This window comes from Orcinus orca, chromosome 16 (assembly GCF_937001465.1).
Source record: "Orcinus orca chromosome 16, mOrcOrc1.1, whole genome shotgun sequence".
NCBI classification, from domain to species: domain Eukaryota; kingdom Metazoa; phylum Chordata; class Mammalia; order Artiodactyla; family Delphinidae; genus Orcinus; species Orcinus orca.
Genome location: NC_064574.1, coordinates 68086893 through 68101446, shown reverse-complemented (window position 1 = coordinate 68101446; position 14554 = coordinate 68086893). Strand labels below are relative to the sequence as shown.

The following is a 14554-nucleotide window of genomic DNA, read 5'->3' as shown; positions in this document are numbered from 1 at the left end:
GCCACACCACCCAGATTCCTGCCCACAGACACTGAGAGGTAATAAATATTTGCTGTTTCAAAGTTTTAGAATAATTTGTTACACAGCAGTAGATAACTAATACAACTTAGGTCTGGCCAATCAAAGTGCCTCACCCACCATTCCTCTCCACCCCAGATACAGTGCTTGGTTCAGGGATGTACATGGGACCAGGCTGAGCCAGTCAGAGGAAACTACAGGGCTCTTACAGGAGCTCCCACTCTGTCTCACTGGACATGATCCCAGGAAGATAAGTGGCTGGGACTTCTGCAGTCTTCTTGTGCCTATGAGTAGAAAGTCCTGGATTGCCTTGTTGGTCTCTATATGCCCAGCACCCAGAACTATGCCTGGCTCAGAGCCGGTGCTCAATATTTACAAAATGAAACTGGTTTATATCCAGCAGAGGGAGAAAATATGTGGAGTTGGCATGAAAAAGGGAGGAATCAGAAGTAACAATAGCAACCTCTTTTCTATTATCATCTTAGATGGAACATGCCATCACACATCTAAAGAAATCCACATGTTTTTGTTTTCTAAATGTGATGCATTGAATACACAGTCTTCTTTTAAGTTGGCTTTACCCAATTTTAACTGGCAGAGTTTCTAAAATTCTGCAGAGTACACTAAGACCAGTGGCTTCACTGTATCTGCCCAATGCCAATTTCCTGGGGGTCTTCCAAGGAGGATGGAGATGAATAAATTCTGTGGAGTCATGATGTACTTGGTGTGACAGAATTGCTCTTTTCTGCTACCCTATGGCATTAGCAGCTACAAAGCCATGTGTTACCGATTGGACTACTACATCTTTCAAAAAGAAAAGAGAAGCATAATTTCATTCAGAGAAGGTGTCAGGCTCACACCCAGTGATTCAGTAACGTGACACTCTGATCTCAGAGAGAATGGGGCTCCTTATCATGCCAACAGCTTTTAGCAGTGATCTCCCTTATTTTCCCTTCCTCTTCTGACCTCCTTGGACAAGCATGGCTGTTGAGAAAAGGGCAAACCCCTGTTTGTTTTGTTTTGTCTGTTGCAGATACTAAGTTAGGAGAAAATAGTAAAAGGTAAGTAGTTTTACAAATACGAGTGATATCCTCACGGAAGGGTTCTTTCTGTCCTGACTCCAGTCTCCTTGCTGGCTTTTGCCACGGCAGCAATGAAATTATGTCCTGTACTTTGTGCTTGAAGATTTAATACACACAAACCACTCAAATGGATGACTGAGCACATACCCAGATTCCGGGCACAGGAAAATATGAAGGTCATTAAGCCTGTGACTGGCAAATGGCAGAGGTCTCAATCTCAAATGGCTAGAGAATCCAGAGAAGTGGATGAGAGCATAGTACAATAGGGGGTGGTGGAGACTGTGGTATAATAGGAGGATGCACTGCTTTTAAAGGAGATAGCCATTTTTCAGTTCTGCTGAATTATTTCCACATGGAAATGTAGGCCCAATGCTACCAGTCTTCTGATTTTTTTAAAAGTGAATCTGAAAGTCTAGAAATTTACATAAAACTTCCATTTTTTAATGTTGACAATGATTTCAATTAAATGAAATTCTGTGCAAGTGAAACGAAATTCATCTACGCATCAGCCTATGGCTCTCCAGTTTGTAACCTCTGCACCAGACTCTATTTAAAAGCAGACATGTAGGGCTTCCCTGGTGACGCAGTGGTTGGGAGTCCGCCTGCTGATGCAGGGGACACGGGTTCGTGCCCCGGTCCGGGAAGATCCCACATGCCGCGGAGCGGCTGGGCCCGTGAGCCGTGGCCGCTGAGCTTGCGCGTCCGCAGCCTGTGCTCCGCAGCGGGAGAGGCCTCAACGGTGAGAGGCCCGCGTACCGGAAAAAAAAAAAAAAAAAGCAGACATGTAAACAAGAGTTTGCATATATTAACTCAGTTTAATCATATCAATTCTTAAACAAAAAATTTCCTCCAAGAGACAATAGTTCACAGTAACTGCAAAGCTTACTCACAATTTAAAAATACCAGTCATGCTTAGCATTCAAGGGGGATATCATAGAATAACTGTAAAAACTTTTACCATGAACATTAGCTTCTGACTTTAAAAATTACAAATGCTGAAGCATTTTGGTATCAGACATAGTAGTTCTGATATCGTCTGTTCATTTGATGAGTTTCTGGCAGTTTGGAAAATTGTACCTCTACAACTGGATAAAGCGCTTACTCTAAACTAAACATTTTCAGATGTAGAAAACAAACTAGCAAGCTACACATACAAAGAAAAGCCCTCTAGGACAAGCTCTCCACGTGTGGAATGCCAACATATGCACCATGAATCCTGGAAGACTAGAATAGATACATACACTTGCCCTGAAGTCTTATACTCCAGGCTTACAATGGAGTTTGCATTCACCTACACATTAATGACAAACTCTGGGTTAGTATAGGAGAAGCCAGCAAATTCATTTTGGTCCAAGTTCATGATGAAGAGTTTATCAGTAGGCGTGAGTTCCACAGGCTGTCTGGTGAACTCTTTGTCGAAATTGGAGGCGTCTCGCTTGTCTCTCTGCCAAATGGAAAGCAAACACATTAACACAGCATAAGAAGAAGGAAACGTGACCAAGACGTGCCAGTTATTGGGAAGCTGATGACGTCTCACGGGCAGTCAGGAGGAGCCCTGTGCTGACAGGGTTTAGCAGCGGCATTGCAATACTATCCCCTAGCTTTCACATTGTACGTTGGCTTCAGGAGAGAAAACTTGGTGGAAATTTTCTAAGTAAGGAAATGAGACCTTGACTTTCTTTAAGGATTGCCAGAAAGTGAGGGGTGTGTGTGTGTGTGTGTGTGTGTGTGTGTGTGTGTGTGTGTGTGTGTGTGTGTGTGTGTGTGTGTGTGTGTGTGTGTGTGTTGTTTTCCTTGGCTTTGAGATGAATTGAGTTGGAAACTTCCTCTGACCAGGTATGATGTCATAGAATTAGTCATGCAGTAGAGAGAGTCCAGGAGGACATGATCCAAGAGCACCCCCTGTGGCTAGGAGGCTTCTCTCTTTAAAGAGGAGCAGAGCCACATGACCACTCAGCTCCCCAGAAGGCAGAGCGGCAAAATGGGGACATCAGATCACTGCTCAATGAAAGGAACAGATCACTATCCACCCCACATTCCCTGGTGCAATCTAGGCTTTGAAGGGATGCTCTGAAATCCACCCACAGACTAGAATTTGGGTCTTCAACAGCCAGAGTTTCTTCCAAGGATGTTTACAGCAATGTATCTAGTCAACAAACTCCTCGTCTGGAAGGGCAGCTTTAAAACATTCTATTCTCCTAGTCTGGCATTTTCTTTTTTTGGGGGGGTGGTGGGCATCAATCCCAGTTTACTAACTGCAGTTTGGGGCAAGTTTCACCAGGGAATGTCAGAGCGTGGGTTCATAAGAAGATCTCACATCTGGGTGATGCTCTCACCTCTTCAGGGTCCCTATCAGCCTATGATCTTCCCATCCTTACCACCCATCTAGGGGCAGGTAGAGGTCCTCGCCCCTGGTGCTTTGACATATGAGAAAACTGAGGCACAGGAAAGTAAAGTGACTTGCCCAAGATTGCACAGTGCGGTAGTGATTTTTACCCAACCACATCGCACCTAATTCTGCTTCATCTCAGCCTCTCTGACTGGGGGGGAAAGCTTGATGGCTGGTTTATTGCAGGACAACCAAGGATAACGTATGGGTTTCACAGGTACCGGGCAGGTCACCTGGCTGAAGCCAGAGTGGTGTCAGATTGTAAAGAGGAAAGGGTCGGTGAGGATTGACTGATTTGCTAGAATTTGGTCAATGGCCATCCATGCTTTAGGTTTAACCCCTAAAGGGTACTGACTGACAAGGATTTCTCATTACTGGATTCATTTCCCTTTGCAAAATACTTCTCGCAAGAATGCCTTCTTTTTGGTTGCTCCCCTGAGACAGGTAAAATGTCCCTAAGAAGTGCTCCAATTACTCTTCTGGTGTATATGTAGGGGTGAGGGGTGAGGAGGACATGAAGAATGCACTTCAGTAAGTGTGGCCAGAGGGGAGTGGGCTGAAGATGCCGCTGGAGCTGTTTTCTGGACAGTGGACCGTCTCTTACCATGCCCCACCTATTCTGCTTTGTCTGGTCCTGCCTGCTGTCAGCCTGTCTTGTGTTGTCCCAGGCACTGAATGTGTTATTTGCTGTGTTCAGAGAAAAGCTTGAATTCCACGCCATCTTTTCCTTTAATATTGCCTGTGCATCCCTCTCTGGACCCCACAAGTCATACTTTAGCATCTTTTTAATTGTCTTCGTTGCACTTGCTGCTGTCAGGAACTGTCGTTATTATTTATTGCCTCTTTCCAGGAGGGCAAGGTCCTTGTCTGTATATTTCCAGTGCCAAGACTTGGCACATGGCAGGCCTTCCACAATTATTTGTTGAATGAATGAGTCAATGAATGAAGACTTTATGAAAGATGAGCCTCTTTGCTTTCTCCAACTTACAGTTGCCCCCAGGGCTAGAGATCATACTCTATAGCAAAGCAATGGAATTTGTTCCCATTGATCCTACGGGTCTCTCACATGGGCCCCTGTCCATTGTGAGCCCCAATGTGGACAGAACTGTGTTAAGTTCCTTCGAGATCTGAGAGCTCCAGGGCTGGGTGTGGGTCCTGGGTATATCTGGGGCTAGAAGCAGGCAGCTGTCTCCTTTCAGGTCCCCCCGCCGTGGCCTTCCCTGCTTGTGGGCATCCAGAAGAGGTTCCCTTCCCACCAGCCCCAGTATTGAAGGCCCTTCCCCATGTGTTGTTCTGGTGATGACTCATGCTTCCATCGTTCATATGGTGTAAACAGGACTGGCCATTATGGGCAGATCCTCATAGAAAATATCCCTGAATTCTACCCTAGCAATTGGGAAAGAATGGGCCTCTCTGTTGGGACAATTCCTTTCTGGGTTGATAGTATCTGAAGCCACATGAGAATAGTTTCACTCCTTCAAGGAGGGTTACTGATTCCACTGGCCTCCTATTAATTCCCCAAGAAGGTCACTGTGACCATGGCCCTGTGCTTTCTTAGAAGAGAAGCAGGTTAGTGAGAAGTCCAAGAAATGAAAAGAGGGATTCTAAGATCCTGGTAGACAACTAGCCGTGGCTGACCTGGACTGTGTTCTGGTTCCTTTGGATTATCTTTTTAGTCTCTTTTTAAAAACTTCTCCTCTGATTTAAGTTCTTTTGGAAAATATCAGCCTGTCTCATCTAGAAGAACCAGGTGGTGTTAAGCCAGGGGCGGTGTCTCCCTGAGGGCCAGAAAAGGTAATGCCTGCAGGAATCTGAGTGAGGAACCCCAAAGGTGAGATTCAGGACTCAGAACTGAGCTCTGAAACCAGTTCCCTCTCTCCATACAGGCGTCTCTGCTCCACTCTTGGTGATTCTGTGAGCTGTTCAAGTATGGAGACTGTGCCTTTGGTCTTCTGGAGGGAAACTCACCCCAGTTACCCTCCTGCCTCTCTTTCCCCACCATTGCACTATATGATTGTCCCACAAATCTGGGTCAAGAGAGCACTGCTGCATCTCCTCCTGTAGCCTCAAATGTGATCCCCAGAGAGAAAGCAGAGCCCCATAGACTTTTGATGACTTCTTCTTTCTTAAAAGAAGCCTTCCCTGATCAACCCGGAGACTAGTTATCTCTAGATTACATCATGCTTTTAATTACTTGTTTAATGACTGCCTTCTTGGACTGCATCTTCATGGTTCCCCACCACGCTCCTGGCACCCACAATAGAGCCTGGCACAGAGCCGGTGCTCAATGAATGATGGTTGGGTGAATGAATGGAGGGTGGAATACATGGACGGTCGCAAAAATAAATTCAAAATCTTCCTTCTTGGATACCTTTGCAAAGTATTCCCTTGGGATTACACATGTCGAAAGCTCTGTTTCTCAGTCTCCTCTGCAATTGAAATGTTGATAGAAAAGGCAACTGCAGGAATTCTGACTAATGATCCCTCTCTTTCACAGAAGGCTTCCCTGACCAACCCTCAGCTCGGTGTGTTAGGGGAACAGAGACTTTGGCTCGAGTACCTATTTCTGCAAACTATTAAACTTTTGTAAAATAATGGCAGCAATTTGGAAAATGTAGAGTGCAGTGTGTGTGTGTGTGTGTGTGTGTGTGTGTGTGTGTGTGTGTGTGTGTGTGTGTGTGTATATATATATATACATACACACACACACAGAGTATATTCTATTTATCTCTATCTATCTATCTATCTAGTTCTATCGATCCATCCATCCATCCTACATTGTTCTCTAAAGTTGTCTGTAGTCTTTTATTGATGGGCCAATGTTTCTCCATCATTTTTAATCTTCCTGAGAGCATATCCAAGGAGAGGACTGGTGACCCAACAGCCAGGTGAAGGACCTCCAATAACTTGTCTGTTGGTGGGCACAGCTCAGAGATGGTAGTCACAGAGCAGAAAGAGGCCTGCACCGAGAATGAGGAAACTGGGTTTGCATCCCAGCTGGCTGACATTGGGCAAGTCACTTCCTCCCTCCAGATGCTGGTTTCCCAACAATAAAATGAGGTTGTGCCCCGATTTCCCTCCTTCTCTGGCCACCTGAGCTTGTCAGCCAGGACTTCACGTATGCTTCCCCTGACGTCCAGATTGCTACCACCATGGCGGTAGCAGGGCTGGTCCCAAAGCCCACAGCAGGGAGATGAGAGCGGGCAGAAAGCAGTGAACCGCAGGGGGCTTTGCTGAAGTGGAGATCAAATCATGGTTTTTTTAAAGATGAGAAGTCTCACTTCGAGGACATTTGTCAAGTTTTTCAAGTTCCCTTGATGGTCTCTTAGAAGCCCTGGCACTTCCAGAAATCACTGGACTTGTGACAAGAGTTGTCTTTGGGGCTGCTTGAGGATAGCAGGGGACAGGAGGCAGGGATGGGGGACCACCTGCTGTCCTCGTCTGCTCAGATGGAAATGGGATTTCTTCCACCCAAGGGGTTTCCTTGGGCTTCTGGGGGCTCATAAACCTACTTGCTAGAAAGGTTGAGTGTGAGCTGGGAGGAGTAGCAATTTTGACAAGAAAATCAAGAGCCCCAGCCCGGCTCCTAGCTGGACCCTAAACTTGCCTCTGGTGGGAATGTGGGCCTTGAGCTCCGATATTGCTGGAGGCCCCCCTCGCCAGCTCACCTCACCCCATCACAGGCCCCCAGGAGTCCCTGAATGGTCCACAGTCCCAGCCTCTCTGGCCGGCTAAACACTGGGGCCAAGGTTAAGTTCTGGGTTTAGTTTTTTTCTGTCGTGAAGCCTCAGGAGGCCCCATTTTGTAGTTTGGGTCCATGGTTTTCAAAGAGAGCCATTTTCCTTGAAATAGTATTTCTTCTTTCTTGCTTTTTTTTTTTTTTTTTATTGTAACTCGATGCTAGAAGAAAAATGGCACATAACAGACATCCAGGTACGAACATTTCCACAAACATCTTGCAAAACAACATCAAAGTGAGGAATACAACTGTCTATGCTTTCACGAAATGGTCTTTCTCAGAGCACTTAATTAGCTTTCCGAAGCCAGCAACAAACCTAGACAAACCCCATCCACGCAGGCACGGGTCTGCCAGGCTCCAGAGCCGTCTTCTTGGTAAATCAAAGCAGGTCATCGTGGTTAATAACATTTGGACACGTATTTCAAAGCATGTGTAACAAGAGTAATTTTTTTTTTTTTTTTTTTTGCATTTGGACAACAACGGAAATAAAACCCCAAAGCAAATAAACTTTGAAATGTAATGTAAAACCATGGCCCTTCAGGACCTTGCTAAAGTGACCATGTCTTTTCAGGGAGTGGGTCCAAATGTCCTTTTCAAGTAGTTTGGGGATGAAGGTGATTGGGGACACAGGGAATCAGAGCTTACAGCGTTGAGGTAGCACCCAAGTTGGTTGCCTTATGACTCCTTGAGGTGCCCTTAGATTGAAACTGTTTCAAGGCACACTCTTAGAATTTTAAAAGGGCTTAATCTTCTGAACTTTGCGTTTTAAAAAATAACAAATAAAATTTTATTTTCAGCATGTTCTTTTCAAAGCTCCCAGTGCCTCCACACCAGGCAGAATGGAGGAAACTCCCTCTAAGTCAAAGCAACCACCTACATGGATACAAGCCAAGCCCCAAGTCCAGAAGTGGAAGAATACTGCTAGCATCCGATTATCCACCCGTTTGGCAGGAAAAATCTAGATTGGATGGTTGGGATTGGAAAATGTGTGAAAATGGCAGCGCAGGAAAAAAGGAAAGAAAGCAGGCATGTTCTGTCCCCACTGGATCTACTTCGCTGACGTGCTGGGGAAAATAAGTGCTAAAAGAACTTTGATAATGTGCTAATTATGCAGCCACATTTTCAACATGCCATCTGCATAATCCCATCTCACAGAGATGCTCCGAACTACCTGAGGACATTTGGGTCCTGAAACATGGTCACTCTAGTTTCATCAGCAAATAAAACATGGATGCAACTTTGCAATTAAAAAAAAAAATGTCACCACAATAGCCGTTGAGCTTGAATGAAATGAAGGACGGAAATCTACACATCTACTTAGCTCTTGACTTCAGGTTTTAAAAATTCAGAGTTAACAAAGGAAAATCCTTCGAATTCTGATTGGTCAATATTCCTGATGACTTCCTGGTCAGGAGGTGTTAGGACTGGTGGATGGCGGGTGAAAAATCGGTCGAAGTTTTCAGCATTTCGCCCACACTATGAGAGGGGAAGAGAAGAATTTGTGGTGGGTGGGAAAAAAAAAAAACAACCAAAACAAAACAGAACGAAATAAAACTGGGTGAGGTTTTCTCCAAACCCTTCCCTTTCACTACCTCAGAGAGGTTGTTTTGATGATCAGAAATGAGAGCAACATAAAATGCAAAATTTTCACGACCGTTGATTGGCACATGACGCTGGGCTCCCAACCTTCAGTTCCTGTAGCTCGTGAGCTGCCTCTGGTATCCTTCTGGGCAGTCAGGAGCTGGATGGCAAAGGCATGGGATGGTGGGGCTGGTGGCATATGGCATGTTCTCCCAACCCCACCCCAAGGAGTCAGCCGAGCTCATTTTGAAGGAGATGTGATTAAGGTGACTGAGATATTTCTTGGGCACAAGACGCAAAGTAATGACACATTTATACATCACCTTGGAGATCCCAACACTAAGCAGCAGGTCCCTCAAAGCACTGTCCTCTGGCTCTCAGTCATCTCTCGAGATGTTTTCTAGCTCCACAGATATAGGAGTTTGTTACAAACTCCAGTCAATGGAGAAAGAGATCAAGACCTGGATTTGGTGCCTGCAATGGCTGGGCAACCACCAGGCGTGATAAGTCACCGACCCTTAATTACAAGGTGCCAGGAGGTATACTCAGCCATTCTCCCTCCAGGTGGGAACAAAGGGTGTGGGATGAAACCCAACCCAGTGCTTTGGTGAGGCAATCCGGCTCTAGAGGGAAAACCATCGTCATTTCTCACTCATCCTGCTGTCCTTCTCTATGAAAGGTCCTGGTCTGAGGCAGAGCGATAACATATGTGTGTGTATGTACATGTGCACACTCATGCGTGAGTGCACACACGTGCACACGCCAGTTCTAACGAGAAGTGATGAGTCAGTAAATCTGGCCTTCTTTGTTCTTCACCAGCAAACCCATTTACATGAAATCTCTAAGTGTTTCAGCAACCACAGGAGGCAACCACAGCCTATAGCATAGTAGCAGCAGTAGTAATAATAATAATTATGACAGTTAATATTTATTATGCATTTGCTATGTTCCGGGCACCCTGGAATGCTCTTTCCTTGTAGTATCTTATTTCATCCTCCAAATGATCCTATGAAGTGGGTATTACTGTCATCCCTATCGTACAGATAAGGAGACTGAGGCCAAGGAGGTGATGTAATTTGTTCAGGGTCCCACTGCTAATGAACAGGAGAGCTGCCACGTGAGCCACTTCTGTCTGATGTCAGAGCCAATCTCCTGGCGCCATGTTGCAAGAATGGTCGTTAGCTGGTGACTGACCGCATGGAGTGGGGTAGGGGTGGGGGGCAGGGGGGAGAAGCCAAGGATGGGGATCATGAGGTCTCTGGTTTGAATGACAGAGAATATGCTTATATCAATCACCAAGACAAAGAATGCGGGAGAATTCAGAAAGATGACTGTTTCCGTTTTGGACATGATGACTTTGAGGGGCCACTGAGATTCTCGGAGATGATCTGGGGGAGTCAGAAGTATGGGTTCTGGAGCTCAGGAGAGAGGTCTTGAAAAAGTTTTTTTAAAGGACAGACTATGGACGGTAGAAAAAAAGATAATAACAATAGTAATTAAAACCACTGAGCACTTTCTAGACAACTGACATTTGCTAAGTGTGTTGCATACATTAGCTTTTTAATTCACATAAGCACCCTGTGAGGTAGGTATCTGATTGTCATTTGCCAAAGGGAATATTGCCCCTAACACTTAAAGCGGTAAGAAGAGAATCAGGAGAGAGCTGCAGCAGACAAGCTGAGGATGGAGAGGAATCCAAGGAGAGGGCACTGTTACAGCTGAAATATCTCCAAGAGGTCAAGCAGGAAAGTTACTGAAAATGGGCCATGGCATTTGGTAATTGGGAGGAGACTGATGAGAAAATGCAGGGCTGCCGCCGAACTTCAGTCCTTGGAAGAGGGAAGATAAGCTGAAAAGCCAAGCAGTACAAGCTCCTCTTTCAAGCTTACGATCAAGGGAAGCAGAGGTATTGGATATGTGTGCAGGAGACCGAGTTCTCAGAGAGCCTCAGCTCCTGCCCCCTTCCTATTGGGAGAGAAGGAAGCCCACGCACCTGCAGACATGGGTTCAAATCTTGCCATCACTGACCGCTAGTTGTGCAACTCCGGCCAAGTCCCTTCAAGTCTCAGTTTCCTCTTTTGTGCCCTGGGGACAATTCTGACTTATATTTAAGCAGCATCATTGGGGCTGTGTCCAAAATAGACCGATGGGTGGACAAGGGAAAAAGGTGGAAAAAGTGAGAGCAGTCAGGAGGCTGTCGCATAATCCAGGCAAGAGATGATGGTGGCCTGGAGGAAGATGACTGGGGGAGATGGGAAGATGCATTTGTTTGTGGGGGGTCTACTTTGAATTTAGAGTTGACATGATTTGCTGATGGATCAGACATGGGGTATGAGAGGACTTGTGGTCTGAGTTACTTGGTGAGTGGGGGACACGAGGGGTAAAGCATGTTTGTTGGAAGACATGGAGCACTTGGTTTCATTCATGATAAATTGGAGAGTCCAGTGGAGGAGTCAAGGGTCAAGGAGGGAGTCCCCTTGCTGCGGTGTGGGGACTGAAAAGGAAGCAGCGCTAGACTGATGGCAGAGGCGGTGGGGAGGGTAGAAGATGGTTGCGATCATCCAGAGGAGAGAGATGGTGGATGGGGCTGTGGAAAAGAGGGTGGAGCAGAAGGGATGGAGCTGGAAAAAACAAAGAGGTATTTGTGGCAAGGATGGAGGAGTGGGAAGGCGTGTTACGAGGCAGCCCGGCGGGTGTTTCTGGGTGTTGGGACCTCAGCCAGCCAGTGCAGGAAGCCTGTTAGCTGAGACACAGAGAGTCTTCAGGGGCCATTTTTCTTTAAAAACCATCCATTTCCTATCCACAACAGAAGGCTGTTGCTCTGCCGGGGCCTCCCCAGAGGCTGTGATGGGAGACAGAGAAACAGCTTCTGGAAGCTCCGCAGCCTCCTCTCCCATCACTCCCCCCACTGCCTGGAGAACAATGAAATCTTTAAGTGAGATAGCAGAGAGGAGATGCAGGAACAGGGGTTAACCAAGGGGGCACAATACAGAGGGAGCGTGATTTCCTTGCTAATAAGCAGCTTACGAGGCTGGCAGATCACAGCCTCCCTAAGTGTTTCCGTGTTTTTCAAATGGAGCTGTCACTGCCCATTAGCTTCAGGAGCGCTCCCTAAATGGAGACGTCAGCCCTTGGGAGGCACGGCCCTGATCAGCTCTGCGTCCGCTGTGTCCTTGGAGAACGGGCAGCTCAGCGGCTGGGATCTAATTGCAAACGCAGCGTGGACCACACCTGCTTCTCTGGCTGTCTTGGGTGGATGCTTCACCCTCACTCAGTGGCGAGAAGAAAATCCAACCCCCTTGTCATCACTGGGGCTCCTGGAACAGGAATGGGGGCCAAAGCCGTCTAGGTTATTTAAAATCACAGGGAACCTCTTCCCGGGTTGGAGAGGGGCGTGAGGATTGTGACTTGTCTCCTTGTGCCCCCGAATTTAAGAGACAAGACCATTTGAAAAGCTTATCTGTGAGCCGTTACATGTGAGCTCTTCTTTTCTTTTTCTTCTCTTCTTTCTAATTTCTGTTTCATTGTGCTAATAACACCTCCAAGTCTAGCTGTCTAATGTGGAGTTGGCTCGGTCACAGCAACCACAGGGAGCTTTCAGAGACGCCAACCTGGATATGTCACTTCCCTGCTCTAGTCTGCGATGGCGTCCCACTGCCCGAAGCCACACCCCTCAGCATGGCTTACAGGCTGTTTAGGACTCGGCCCTGGTCACCTGGTCAACAGCCTCTTCGCTGCCCACGGTCCCGCAGCCCAGCTCCTCCCACCACAACACACCCACCGGCTGTCCTGACATCCTCCCAGCTCCTAGAACCCTCATGCACTCTCACCTCCGAGCCTTAGCACAGGCTGTCTCTTCTGCCGGGAACACTTGCCTCCCACCCTGTTCCCCATCATTGTCTACGTGTCCTTCTCTGTCTCCAGACACTTCCTCCAGGAGCTTTTCCTGGACTCCTGCTCTATCTATACCCCTGGGTTTATCCCATCAAGATATAGGATGTTCATCAAAGAATTGTTAGAGGGAAAAAAAAAATTTTTAAATCAACTCTCGGCCAACAGGGAAAAGAGTTAAATAAATAATGATCCATCTATTTTATGTATTGCCAGCAAAATGCTTTTAAAAATTAAAATAAGATGTAGAAGAATATTAAATAACAGTTATATATAATTAATGACAGTGTGCACGATATGTTCCCATTCTATAAATTACAGACATAAATGTGTGCGTGCTACCTGCAGGCACATTATACACGTGCTTCTACAGATTGGGAGAGTTACAGATGGTTTGATTTTTCTATCTTTTATGCTTATTGTGTTTTTGAAAATTTAAATAGTCAAGTAGTATTATTTTTGTGTATAATAAGGACAAAAACTACAAAAGCTATTTTAAATGAGGGAGCTATTACAGTGGAGGAAAGGGGGAAAATAGAAATAAAGGGAATGGGAATATTTAGCCAAATTGCCGAAATCTGCCTGGCGCTGTTTAATGTACTTCATCTTAGTTAAAAACTCTAAGATCTCCCAAATGGCTGCCCTAGTGTGGATTTGGGGATGATGACAAAGGCTAATATTTAGGTTATCTAAAGGGGCATCTTCTGTCCATCGGTGTGCTGGGCACCAAAAATATGATGACACATAAGACAGACCCTGTCCTTGCCATCATTGAGCTTATAGTCTAGCAGAGGAGACAGGTGCACACACAGGCCATGGCATGGTGCCACGTGACAAGTGCTGCCATTGAGTACAGAGGTGAGGAACGCGAGAAGGGCCAGGGAGACTTTCCGAGGAGATGACATCTAAGTTGAGTGGGACCAGAAAGAAGACACTGCTTCTTTGGAGGAGGGAAAGGAGGAGCCCAGGGAAGAAATGGAGGTGAAAAGAGGTCAGGGACAGAGCAAGATGCTGGAGAAGAGGTAAAGGTCCACCCCATACTTCTCACTGCTTAATCAAGTTTGATAACATGAGGCCAATGGCACAGGGGAGATTCCTGCCCAGCCTCCATCAAGACACCAGAGACTAGGTCACAACGAACCGAGACTAGGTCACAATGAAAAGATACCCAAGCGATATGGTCTGACTAAAAGACAAGGGAGTCTCTCTCTCTCTCTCTCTCTCTTTCTCTGTCTCTCTCTGTCTCTCTCTCTCTCTCTGTTTTTAATGTGCAAATTCAGTGAAATTCGGGATCCTTTTTATGCCTATGGTTCTATGCAGCAGGAGAACGCAGGAGGGACCCACCCAGGCAGAAGCAGCCAGCCATGTCAGGCACACGCATTTGATCATTTTTAAAAGTTGTCTGTGGACCAAGGTGTTTTTCTGGAGCAGAGTCAGACAATATTCTGCATGGTCTGGGCTTTGGCAAAGAAGGAAAGATTAAAGCCTCCTTTCCTAATAATGAAGGTCCCTTACAATCAGGAATATTTGATCTCTGTGTCTATTAAGGAGGAAGCTGGCAAGAGAGGGGTTCTTTTGCGCTTGATAGCAAGTTTCATTTTTAAAAAGATCTTCATTTAAAAACAACACGCAATGTTTTCTTTTCTTCCAGATCTCAGGTTAAATGCTACCTCCTCAGAGAAGGTGAGGTGAGCCTCTGGATCGCCTCCAAGTAAAGCAGATTCACCCTTTCTCCTCCTGTTACTCTCTCAGAGCAATCTGTTCATTTCTTCCACAGGAAATAAAATACGTGAATATCCCAATCTACGATTACATGTTTATTTCTTTGCGTATCTGTATTGTCTATATTCCCAT

The 14554-nt window shown here is 46.1% G+C and overlaps 1 protein-coding gene across 2 annotated transcripts in view; it reads right to left on the bottom strand.

Annotated features, from left to right (window-relative positions):
- Positions 1 to 1895: 1895 nt before the first annotated feature.
- The window catches only part of PRKCB (protein kinase C beta), a 312263-nt gene continuing 299604 nt past the window's right edge, over positions 1896 to 14554 (bottom strand). Inside the window, exon 17 of one of the 2 annotated variants that reach the window (XM_004268584.4) lies at positions 1896 to 2544. In XM_004268584.4, coding sequence (XP_004268632.1) covers positions 2392 to 2544 — 153 coding nt within the window. In that variant the 3' untranslated portion in view covers positions 1896 to 2391. Of the gene's footprint in view, positions 2545 to 7343; positions 8705 to 14554 lie in introns of those variants that run through there. The other variant, XM_004268583.4, reaches the window with a different exon arrangement.